General features: G+C 35.4%; 2 protein-coding genes across 6 annotated transcripts in view; both read left to right on the top strand.

The window, feature by feature from the left end:
• Window positions 1–178: 178 nt before the first annotated feature.
• Window positions 179–10,476, top strand: ganc (glucosidase, alpha; neutral C). 2 transcript variants are annotated; one of them, XM_042742742.1, is made up of 24 exons: window positions 179–305; window positions 516–578; window positions 709–811; window positions 1,941–2,068; window positions 2,163–2,339; window positions 2,450–2,471; window positions 2,557–2,623; window positions 3,584–3,680; window positions 3,805–3,988; window positions 4,165–4,309; window positions 5,096–5,331; window positions 5,405–5,531; window positions 5,693–5,772; window positions 5,942–6,085; window positions 6,157–6,253; window positions 6,349–6,450; window positions 7,467–7,710; window positions 7,882–7,946; window positions 8,103–8,179; window positions 8,272–8,346; window positions 8,436–8,549; window positions 9,829–9,941; window positions 10,134–10,234; window positions 10,352–10,476. In XM_042742742.1, exons 1-24 carry the CDS (start codon window positions 271–273, stop codon window positions 10,456–10,458), a joined length of 2,703 nt encoding a protein of 900 aa, XP_042598676.1. In that variant the 5' UTR covers window positions 179–270; the 3' UTR covers window positions 10,459–10,476. The 2 variants fall into 2 exon arrangements, with proteins under 2 accessions (XP_042598676.1, XP_042598675.1); XM_042742741.1 differs by having other exon boundaries at window positions 10,134–10,264.
• capn3a (calpain 3a, (p94)) overlaps window positions 10,145–12,395 on the top strand; it is an 18,394-nt gene continuing 16,143 nt past the window's right edge. The window contains exons 1-2 of one of the 4 annotated variants that reach the window (XM_042742745.1): window positions 10,145–10,234; window positions 10,352–10,396. In XM_042742745.1, the coding sequence (XP_042598679.1) occupies window positions 10,385–10,396 (12 nt within the window). In that variant the 5' untranslated portion in view covers window positions 10,145–10,234; window positions 10,352–10,384. Of the gene's footprint in view, window positions 10,265–10,351; window positions 10,397–11,320; window positions 11,914–12,395 lie in introns of those variants that run through there. The other 3 variants (XM_042742746.1, XM_042742743.1, XM_042742744.1) reach the window with 3 other exon arrangements.

Here is a 12,395-nt window from a genome sequence, read left to right as displayed (position 1 = left end):
TTTATACAGACTGATGACTCAAGCTCCCGTTTGCATAATCGCTCAAATTAATATTTTAATATTAATATTACAAACGTTTTCAAGTACCTCAAGTAACACAGAAACGCATTGAAACGTGAACGCGGCTGAACGGATGAGCCATCATGCGCCCCCTTGGGGGAATATCACTTTGTGTCATATTACATATTGGCAGTAGCTAGTTTGTCGCCCAATGGAATAAACACACCTCTCTAGCCCTATCAAATAACTTCCTCTTCATTTGGCGGAATCATGGAGGTGAATGTTTCAGCTGAATCTTTTGAGAGGTAAATTACAGTGAAGCCACACTGGAACGATGTTCATGCTCACACATAACGTGACCAAAAGCACGTTTAATTTGTTTGAGAGATATGTGTTGTCATTGCTGTCTTGCAGGACATATAGCATATGCTTGAAGATCACTGTATTAGAAGTATTAAACCAGAACCGTGATATGCACTGCTTATGTTGTACTGTACTATAACGTTATATTACAGTCTCGTGCCGGGTGGTGAGCTTCAAGAGAAGTTTAAGAAAAACCATGACATAATATTCTACAGGTATATTTCATTATCATCATTATTAAATATTTAACATTATTTTGCCACTAAGTCTCTTTAGTCAATACATATTAAATAAATTGAATTGTTATATTTATTTATTATTTTTGACCTTTGAACTCTACCATAGGAGACAGAGAGATAAAGCAGCGTCTCAGTACTTTGCCTCCTTCGAAACTTTATTGCTCACAGATAGAGGAGCCAGTCTGGAGCTCTGTGAACGGGACTCTCAGGTGGACACAGACTGCTTAAAAAAAAATAAAAAATAAAAAAATAAAAAATATCTATATATATATATATATATATATATTTTTTTTTTTTTTTTTTTTTTTTATATATAATATAATACCATATACACTCACTCTTTTGCTTGCTGTTGGGACAGTATGATTGTCAGAATGTTTAACACTTTTACTGAATTTGATATTATTATTTTTTAATTCTGCTTTATTAAGACTGGGTCATAATCATCAGTTAAAATCAAATGTTTTTTTTTCCCTCAATATTAAGGAATAAACAAATTAGTTTCATATTTTAGAAAGGGAGTCTCACATAAGGGCATCATATTTAGAGAATCCCAGGACATTGAAACGTTTGAAAACTGCTGGTCTAGGCTGACCAACAATTACAAAAGTAAAAAATCATGTTTAATGCAGTACCATGTAAATAGCACATTACATTATTAATGAATATGGTCATTCAGTACCATGGTAACACACACTAACGTTAAAAAAAGTTGGGGTTATTAAAGATTTTTGCTCAGCTAGGCTGCATTTATTTTGATCAAAAATACAGTTAAACTGTTATATTATAAAATATTATTACAAGTGAAAAAAATATTCTATTATATTTTAAAACATAATTTATTTCTGTAATGCAAAGCTGAAATCAGTGTCACACGATCCTTCAGAAATCGTTCGAATATGCTGATTTGGTGCTCAATAAACATTTCCTAGTATTATCAATGTTGAGAACAGTTGTGGCGCTTAATATTTTTGTGGGAGATGTGATACATGATTGATTTGATCAGTTTTTAATAGAATCTGAAATAGAAATGTTTTTCTTTTTAACATTATAAATGTCTTTACTGTCACTTGATCAGTTGAATATGTATCTTCTGAATATTAAAATTGTTAATATTAAAAATTCTTTAAAATAAAAAATGGCTGGCCCTATACTTTTGAATGTTAGTGTATATCAGAGTAGCGTAGTATTAGTATTGTATACCACCACTTGTAAAGGTTGCTGCTTTGTGAACCTAAATTATATTAATATTTGTAGTAGGAATAGTAGGATGTTTTTCAAATATCATGTAAAAATATAAAAAACGTAACAGTGAAAGAAACGGTTTGCACCTCACAGGATCGGCTGTGTCTTCAAATACGGGCAACTCAAAGTGGAACGGTCCGAGTGTCTCTTGATGAGCTACAGCCGGTGAAACCACGCTACCATGTTTCAGATGTACTGCTTGGAGAGTTGAGATATGAGCCGTAAGCCATCAACTTTAAAATTCTTCTCAACAGGTATAAATCAGTTCTCTTCTAGATCTGCTACTGTCAGTCATTCATTGTTATTTCTTTGCAGGCTGAGAGTTAATTGGAAGAGAGAGGACTGTGTTTGTCTAACTTGGGGTTTGGGACAGTACAAGCTGCTGGTTTCCTTTTCTCCTTTCAAACTAGAGATTTCCTGTGATGGAGAGGAGATTGTCACTCTCAACCCAGAAAACAAACTCTACTTTGAGACTCTGCAAGATCCCACCAGGTATCAGGAACAATATATGATACTGTTGTTTCATACCCACTCAAAAACCCATTTGGAAATGCTTGCTAATGTTGGTTTTTCCCAATTAACATGATATAAATTTGTTCCAGGTCATCTTCAGATTCATGCCAGGTGAGAATTTAGGCTTTAATGTGAAAATGTGTTGTTCAGAGAGCTTTCTTGTGTGACAAGTCGTGTGTTTCCGTCTCAATGCAAGGATGATGCAAATCGATGTGGGCTGTGGAAGGAAACATTCAGACAGTTTGAGGACATCAAAGCAAATGGTGAACCGCTGTAACATACAGTACAACTCCATTGCTCATTTTCAAACTGTAATGAAACTTGTATTATTATTAAGGGTTTTTGTATTACTAATCATGCATAATAAGGGTTAGGGATTTAAACAAACCCTTTAAGACCCATTTATATCAAGGCAATAACTGTAACGATAACCAAATCTATGAAGTTTTAATAATCGTTCTAATTCTTTAAGAATAGTGAAGTCCACACCCCTAATACAGTGTAACAATAACAACACAGAGGAGTGAAATCGTTATACCACTTTCATAAAAAAAAATTTCTATCTGATGAATGATAAAAATATCGCCAGTCAGAACACACTCGACTTTAAAGAGCTTGAGTGTTTAAAGAGGCAGATGACAAAACTGAAGAGCACACTTATAATAAACAGAATATTATTGTATGTTGGTGTGGACGCTGATATAGTAATGTTATACAGGTAGTTATCTTTCTTGATGCAAACAGGCCTTAACTTTAAAGGTGGGTTACTTTTAAAGTTTCTTGGCAAAGTTTTGCAGGCAAAATCCAGTCATTTCAATAGAAAAGTGTGTGATTGGGAATTTTGCAATGGCGGAAAACATTCCCAATGCAGATTTCGCACCTGGTTCAATTTGACACGTTGACCAATAGAAAGCTGCTGTTTGAAAGTATTCACTATCCACTATTGACATTGAACAATGGAACTTTTTTGCTTGCAAAATTTCACAAAAAACTACAACAACAAAAATCTTGCTAATAAGCCCTATCCTTAATTATTTAAATATTTCATAGTGACTTTGGACTCTACTTCTGACATACAACCACCCATAAACACCCAAGCAACGCCCTATAAGCCACCTACACCCTAACATCATGCCTGCGAGTTACATGAGCAAGCACAATCCACATTTTCTGGTTCTATGTAGTTACATTATAACGTATGATTGCTGATGTCTTTAATTTAGGTCCTAGTTCTGTGGGGATGGACTTAAGTCTTCATGGGTTCAAGCATACGTATGGTCTTCCTGAACATGCTGATACACTGGTGTTGAAGGACACAAGGTAGTTCACTTCATAAAATATCTCAAGACGCATTCAGAAACTAATGTGGCTGAGAACTATACCTAGAAGACAAACTAAACAGTAACATAATGCAGTCAAACACAAATTTGGTTTTACTTCATAGTGTCACGGAGGCGTATCGGCTGTACAACCTTGATGTGTTTGGCTATGACATCAATAGCAGGTTGGGTCTTTATGGATCTGTCCCCTTCCTGCTAGCTCACAAGCTGGAGAGGACAGCTGGAGTGTTCTGGCTGAACGCCTCTGAGACTCTGGTTGATGTCAAGTACAACCCAGAGCCAAATGAGGTGCAAGTTCCATTATTTATTTAACTACAGACAAAACTGTTTTGGAAACAATTATGGTAGTGTGGCAAAAATTACATACTGCAAAGCTTTCCGAAAACAGTTAAATATTCTAAATCAATAAAATAGGGAAAATGTGCATTTTAAGTTGTGTTTTGTTTCTTTTGTTGTCTGAACAGGGTGAGGATGAACCCCCAGGGAAGAAAAGCAAGATCTCACCACAGACTGATGTGAGATGGATATCAGAGAGCGGCACAGTCGACTGTTTCATTTTGCTGGGACCCACAGCTGCCCAGGTGTTCTCTCAGTATGCTCAACTCACAGGTACTGACCATCCCCCAAATATTGTCAGTGGTGGTATAACCGAAAGCTAACATTAGCACGTCTGTTGTTGTTTCTCATTGATTTAATTACAAAAATAAAAATCAGTAAATTATAATCACTGTGATTTATTTTGTAACATTTTATTGTATTATATTTTTTTATATATCATTTCTTTAGATTTTTGTGCAATCCTGGGTTCATGATAAGTGACGTGACATACAGCCAAGTATGGTGACCCATACTCAGAATTCGTGCTCTGCATTTAACCCATCCAAAGTGCACACACACAGCAGTGAACACACACATGCCGTGAACACACACCCGGAGCAGTGGGCATTTATGCTGCGGCGCTCATACAGCCAAACCTCAGTCATGGTATTGCTGACCTGAGACTCGAACCCACAACCTTAGTGTTAGGAGTCAAACTCTCTAACCACTAGGCCACGTGTACTATGTAATATAAGACTGTCCACTATATTTTTCAACATGAAAATAAGCTGTTTTCTTCGAATATGTGACCCTAACCCTAACATCCGATACATAAGCTGCTATAGATACAGTTAAAACTAGAAGAATAAGAAAGCGCAGTAAAAGTAAAACTATTTGCACTACAAACCAGTGCGTTTATTATTATGATAATAAATGAAAGCAAATAGCTGTTTGCCGTACCTGCAATGCTACAGAGCTACTGCAGAAACGGAAGTTTAAAGACAAAATTCTATAAATGGCAGCGTTGTTTGTCCGTAGGTCTAAACAGAAGTTCGTTTGGTATTTCTCTGCCAACAGGCTACCAGGCTCTACCTCCACTCTTCTCTTTGGGTTATCACCAATGCCGCTGGAACTACGAGGACGAGGCAGATGTGAAAGCGGTGGATGCTGGATTTGACCTCCACGGTATTCCGTATGATGTTATATGGTTGGACATAGAGCACACAAATGGGAAGCGCTACTTCACCTGGGATTCCCAGCTTTTTCCAAACCCAGCAGAACTACAGCATCACCTTCAGAAGAAGAACAGGAAGGTAAAAGAATGGGATTATAAAGTTAAAGGCATAAAGGTATGCAGTTTTTAATATTTATTCTTTGCCTGTTTAGTTGGTCGTTATTAGTGATCCGCACATCAAGATTGATCCTGATTGGCCACTTTACTGTGAAGCTAAAGAAGGGGGTCATTTCGTGAAGAATAGAGAAGGTGTTGTTTATGAAGGAACATGCTGGCCCGGTAAGATCCAATATACATGAATACTCCATTCCAAACCCAGATTTACAAAACTGTTTATAGTATCATACATTGAAATAATCCTATAGATTTATTTACACTGAGATAAAGTTTTGAATCAAATTTAACCTTCACATTTCAAGAAGTGATAACTGTTCCATCAGGTGAATCCTGTTATTTGGACTTCAGTAGCTCAAAGACAAGGTCATGGTATGCCAGACAGTTCTCTCTAAGCAAATATGAAGTGAGTCTCGATTTTTTTTTTGTTTTAATATTTTGTTTTTATGTGATTGTTGTTATTGGTTAATGTTAATTATTTATGTTGTATTTGAGTGTATTTTGATCTAAAAACCAATTAATTGTCTCCATAGTCCTATAGATGACTGTTTATTCTTTATCTACACTTGCATTAGGGCTCAACAGAATCTTTGTTTGTGTGGAATGACATGAATGAACCGTCTGTCTTTAATGGGCCAGAGCAGACCATGCCCAAAGATGCAGTGCACCACGGAGGATGGGAACACAGGGAACTACACAACTTATATGGCTTTTATCAGGTAAGCTCAGTCAAAGGAGCCCTGTATTATAGATACAGACTATGGTTGTAATGTTTTTTCCTCTTTCACAGCATATGGCTACATTTGAGGGCTTATTAACCCGGTCAGGTGGCACAGAGAGGCCGTTTATCCTTTCACGCTCGTTCTTTGCTGGCTCTCAAAGATTAGGTAATCTCAGAATCTGATGGCATTATGCTTTGCCCATTGTGTTGATAGAGCCAAACAAAAAGACCCATAACAACACTGAACTGTTTATGTCACAGGTGCCATCTGGACTGGGGACAATGTCGCTACTTGGGAGTACTTGAAGATTTCAATACCCATGCTGCTGTCGCTGAGTTTGACAGGAATACAGTTTTGTGGAGGTTCAACTAATAATGACACCGTTTTTATGTCATTAATTTTTTGATTTATGTATATATATAAGATTTCAATACCCATAATTAATGACATAAAAATGGTATTTTTTTTATTAGGACTGTCAATTTTTTGTTTGTTTTTTATTTATTTATAAATAAAAGTTTTTGTTTGCTTTGTTTTGTATATATTTGTGTTTTTTGTTTTTTATTATAAATAAACATATATAATATATAAACATAACATATTTTTCCGATATCTATACATGCAAGTGTGTGTATTTATATATATTTTATATATATATATATTATTTATATATACATTATATATTTTTAAGATTTTTTTTTGTGCAAGTGTGTTTGTTTGACGGCACTAATATAATATATATATATATATATATATATATATATATATATATGTATATATATATATATATATATAAACACACAGTGCTGGGTAGATAACTTACAAATTGTGGTCTGTTACTGATGACATGATAAAAACTGTAGTTAGTAATTTAATCTAGGTTACTCATTTTAGGTCATGTATTTGTTTTTTTTTTACTTACCATTACTTGCCATTAAATATACAGTGCTGATATAAAAAAGCAAAGAGAAATATGTATATATATATTTAAATATATAATTTATATATAATTTATTTAATTTATTTTTTTTTTTTAAATATTAAACTGTGTTCAGCATTCAAAATAATAAGAAATGTTTCTTGACACTAAAGAATGGAGTAATGCTGATGGAAATTCAGCTTTGCCATCACAGGCATAAATGATACTTTAAAATATATTAAAATAGAAAACGGTTATTTTAATTTGTATTAATATTTCTCAATATTACTGTTTTACTGTTCATTTGGTCAAATAAAGCTGCATTGGTGAGCATAAGCGACTTCATTCAAAAACATTAAAGACTTACTGACCCCGTGCTTCTGAAAGGTAAATGTTTTGCTGAACAGGCAAAAGGTTCAGAATCATTGACTGAATATGATTTTGTGTGTGTGTGTGTAGCTGATGTAGGGGGCTTTGTGCAGGATCCAGACCCTGAGCTTCTGGTCCGCTGGTACCAAGCAGGTGCTCTTCAACCATTTTTCAGGGGACACTCTGCTAAAATGACCAAGCGGCGTGAGCCCTGGCTGTTTGGGGACGATGTGACCTCTGCGATCCGCTCTGCTGTTCAGGACAGATACCGTCTCCTGCCGTACTGGTACACTCTGTTTCACCAAGCACACACGTCAGCCCTGCCTCCCATCAGGTACTGCATTTTCATCTGCAGCACAGCCTTATTTAGAATGACTCATATCATGTGCTGATACAGAAGAATAGATTTAAATATTTTATTTTTTATTATTATTACCTCAGAGAAGTAAGCTGGTAGGTAGTTCAGGAGACAGGTTCAAATCTTTATTTCTGTGTTTCCTCATAGACCTCTTTGGGTAGAGTTTCCCAGCGATACAAGCATGTTTGCAGTGGAGAACCAGTACATGATTGGTAAACATGACCAGATCAGCTGTGTAATACAGCTAATAAAGTCATTATCAGTGGTGACATTTTTTACTTTTTACTTTGTTAATGTACATAAGTACAAATATTTATGGAGCCCTGCCTCCACATTCATTACCATTCTAACTAATGGATATTTTACAGGCGGTGCTCTCCTTGTGTGCCCTGTGACCGATCCTGGGGTCACAGAGGTCAAGGTTTTGCTCCCAGGGTCTGATGAGGTAAGCCTACGTTCCATATGAATTGTACAGAATACACTGATTGTACTGAAGGTTAAAGTGTATTCATAAGAGATGTTTTGTTTATTTGAAAGCTGTGGTACGACACAAACACGGCAGCGGTACACAATGGTGCCAGAACTCTGGATCTGCCAGTGACTCTGAACACTGTGAGTGACTCCCATTACATCTGTGATACAGCAGTCAAGTGAGTACTGGTATTCTTACAGGTGTACTTACGCTGTATCCTCTGTGTTAGGTGCCTGTGTTCCAGCGAGGGGGGACAGTGGTGCCCAGGAGAGAAGGTTGTGGGTCCAGCACAGCAGACTTACAGCAGCATCCCATCACTCTCACTGTGGCCCTGGACAGTAAGGTGACCACATGACAATACAACAGAAAGTACTGGGTGGGATTTTAATATCAATAAATACCCTACCGTTCAAAAGTTTGGGGTTAGTACGATTTTTAATACTGGGGTCAGTAAGGGAATTAATACTTTTTTTCTGCAAAGATGCATTAAATAGATTAAAAGTGGCAGTCGAGAAATGAATGACTGTTCCAAATAAATGCTGGTCTTTTTATCAATTAATACTGAAAGAAAACACATCATGGTTTCCTCTAAAATTTTAAATAGCTTAACTTTTTGATTCAGTTTGATTTCCATATTCATGTTGTTCAGTATTTACATGGCACTCTAAAGCAAGAAGTGTGTACTAGGTTCTCTTTATTTACATTTGCATTAGTGATGTCAAACGATTAATCATGATTAATCACATCTAAAATAAAAGTTTTTGTTTAAATAATATATGTATGTGTACTTTGTATATTTGTTATGTATATATAAATACACACTCATGCATGTTTAAATGTGAAAAATATTTACATGTATTAACGTATACATATCGATATTCATATAAATGATATAATATAGAAATATATTTAATATATAAACGTAACATATTTTTCTACAAAAACTTTTATTTTGAATGCAATTAATCGTGATTAATCATATGACAGCACTAATTTGCATCCATTTTCAACATTTTTTAAATATAAGTTTACAATATTTTACCAGTATTTTGCCAACAAAAGCTGAAGGATTTGAAATGTTATTGGTGATGAATTTGAGACATAAACGTTAAAAGTATTGTAACTTGTAGTGTAAAATTTTTTGTTTTTATATATCTATTATCAAATATTATCTTTTTGCAATGCAGTTGTAATTTACAACAGTAATATATTTCTGTCTTCATTTTTATAATTGAGTTAATGTAGCTAATAGAAAAATAATAGGAAAAATAAAAAAGAAAAAATTTAATAAAATATGTAAGTATTAAAAAAAGATATTTTTTTTACTGTGTACTTGCAAATCATGTGACCATTAACTGTCACCAGAGAACTGTTAATATGCGAACATTACATTTTGTTAAGTTTGGGAACTACTGCTCTAAATTATTTGAAACGATACATGTCCAGAAAACATAGTATTTCAGTGGATCATCTCAGAAGAATCATGGCTGTACATGGTTGGAAAGTTTTGTTAAAGGCTCACAGTCAGATCTTTAAGCCGTGCAATGATAAATGAGATTTGAACACACACGCATACACATAATTTTAGACTTTTGATTTTGATCCTATGTTTTGCATTATAGGGCAATGCTGATGGATTTCTTTATCTGGACGATGGCCACTCTTTTAGTTACAGAGACCAGATGCAGTTCTGTCTGCGGCGTTTTACCATGCGAGCTGGCAGGCTTGTCAACAGGTAATGACCCAACATTGCTTTTAATTTCCTTCAATCAGTCTGTCTGTCTGTCCGTTCGTTCGTTCCTTGGGGGCTATATACTAGGAATGGAAAATGTGATGAAAAAAAACAACAACCTTAGAACAGGTTATACTGCATTGTGTGTTTTCAGAGAGCTCGATATGCCATTCTCCTTGTGCCATGTGTTTTCAGCTGTGCTAATGATCAAGGCTCGTTTGACTCGGATGACAAAGTGGAATCAGTGGTCATTCTTGGTCTGAATAGCTTGAAAAGAAAACCCAAGCTCAAACCAGGTGTGAAGAGTCCAAAAGTTTCCTTCTGTGGTAACTATTAGTGGAATACGTAAATAATGTGGCGTTAGATATAAACCAGAGAGTTGTTAGTCACTAAACCTTCTCTTTCTCTCTTAGGTGCGCCGAAGACAACAGTCACGTTTGAATTTGATGCAAAGCGAGGTGTGTTAACTTTAACTGGACTGGACCTAGAAATACGCAAAGACTGGGAAATAGTAATTTAGTGAATGGTATATTTCAAATGACCAGTTTTTTCTTTATTATTATTTTAAACTTTTTAAGATTTGGTTGTTTTACGGTATTTCAGATGCTTGCCTTAAAAAGTCAAAATGACTTGCAATTGCAATAAAACATTTGTTTAATTTAATCAGCACTTTTAATAATGGAATGTAATATTAAAGATTTCCTCCACAATGCTCATCTACCTCAAGAAATCTAATAACATGATATGATTTTAATGGCTGGGTTGGTTTAACATGAATTATTAGCCATTTTCTTTGTCATACTTACGTGAGACTGTAGAGTTGACATGATGGAGGTGAGATAAGTTTTCAAAATACAAAACATAGTGCAAAACAATCTTAATTTCTAAATAAAGAATTCTCAAAGAGTGTATGTTTTTTATGATTAAAGGGTTTTTATGATTCAAAATTCAGCTTTCCCGTCACAGGGATAAATTATATTTTGAAATATATTAAAATACGAAAAAGTTATTTTAAATTGTAATATTTCACAATGTAACTCTTTTACTGTACTTTTGATTAAATAAATGGAGCCTTGATGAGAATAAAATACTTTTTAAGAAATGTTACTGACCCCAAACTTTTAAACATTATTGTATGATACAACTGAACATTCAACAATTGTGGTTACAAAAGAGAGTTATTAATTATCCACATTGATAAAGTGACATAATATAGAGAGTTTTGTTAAGTTAGGTCAAGCCTGCTGTCGTTATGCTGAGAGTGCTTAATGCTGCACTCTATTGAGAACAGGTTTAAAGTCTGTGAATGCCTTCTGCTGAGGTAGGCCATCTCACTGGCCTCTCTTTGCAGGGCCGCTCTTCTTTGTGTCACCCTACAATGGTGGCACGAGAGCGCAACTGTCGCCCAATACGCATTGTTCATCAGCCAATGGGAGCAAGCCAAAGAGAAGACTGTAGCAGTTTGTGTATGTATGTGTATGTATGCAGGTGTGTTTGTGTGTACGTTTTTGTGCACGTAAAAGGAGTGTGTTCACACGTTGTCTTTTTCTTCTAACTCTGGTTTCTACTCCCTGACCGCATGAAAGGTGCGTCATTTAGCAGAGCAACCAATCAGAGGTCAGCTGTTTGAATTTATGCCAGGGATTTTTGACTTGTGAGACTTAAGTTTGTTGTGGCAAAAGCCAGTATTTTCAATCCCTAAAAAAACTGTCCCAGTGACAAGATGCCCTATACGCCATTTGGTTTTTTTTGTGACCGGTTAATCCGTGAAAGAGAGAGAAGAGATGGCGAAGGATCCCTGAGCAAACCCATTCATTTCAGTGGCCAGGACTACAACACCCTCAAGCAGGAGTATCTCCAGAAGAAGGTCCTTTTTGAGGATGAATCCTTCCCTGCCACTGTGGACTCCCTTGGCTTCAAAGAGCTGGGCCACAAGTCCAGCAAAGTCAAGAACATTGTCTGGAAGCGTCCCAAGGTAGGAGGCAGAGGGGCCTATATCAGTTTGATTGGACTGGGACTATAGTGAGTGGGATGTGGAAATGGCACATGGGATGGATAAAGCAGCTCAACTAATGGGACTTCCCTAAAAATGTATTTATTTGCTTGTAAATATACACATTAATGGGAAATGATAATGCTTAAATGGCAAAAGATTTCAGAGAGAATTTTGGTAAAACTGGGGCTAGCTATCACTTTTTTTAATGTGTGTCTGTTTAGAAGCCTGGTTGAAACACAAAAGAATAGCATATTAAAGGGTATTTGATGAGTTTTTAGTATAATTATTTATGAAGCACAAAGGAATTTTTGAAATGTACAAATTAACATTTCTTATGTCAAGCATTCCCAAATGTTTTTCAATTAACAACCAAACCCCTTTGACCAAAAATATTTCTTTGAAATACCGGCTGATGGTGTAAGTTAATATTTTAATAATTTAACAACACTTAAGCATGTTAA

The sequence above is a fragment of the Cyprinus carpio genome, chromosome B17, assembly GCF_018340385.1.
Source record: "Cyprinus carpio isolate SPL01 chromosome B17, ASM1834038v1, whole genome shotgun sequence".
NCBI classification, from domain to species: domain Eukaryota; kingdom Metazoa; phylum Chordata; class Actinopteri; order Cypriniformes; family Cyprinidae; genus Cyprinus; species Cyprinus carpio.
Note: the sequence above shows the minus strand (reverse complement) of the source record. Positions and strands in the feature narration are given on the sequence as shown.

Excerpts from the sequence above, each read along its gene's own strand:
- ganc (XM_042742741.1), top strand. The coding sequence starts at position 271 with ATGGAGGTGAATGTTTCAGCTGAATCTTTTGAGAG. Across the intron at positions 306-515 it reads TCAGCTGAATCTTTTGAGAG|TCTCGTGCCGGGTGGTGAGC; the intron begins GTAAATTACAGT and ends GTTATATTACAG. Across the intron at positions 6,086-6,156 it reads ACTTATATGGCTTTTATCAG|CATATGGCTACATTTGAGGG; the intron begins GTAAGCTCAGTC and ends CCTCTTTCACAG.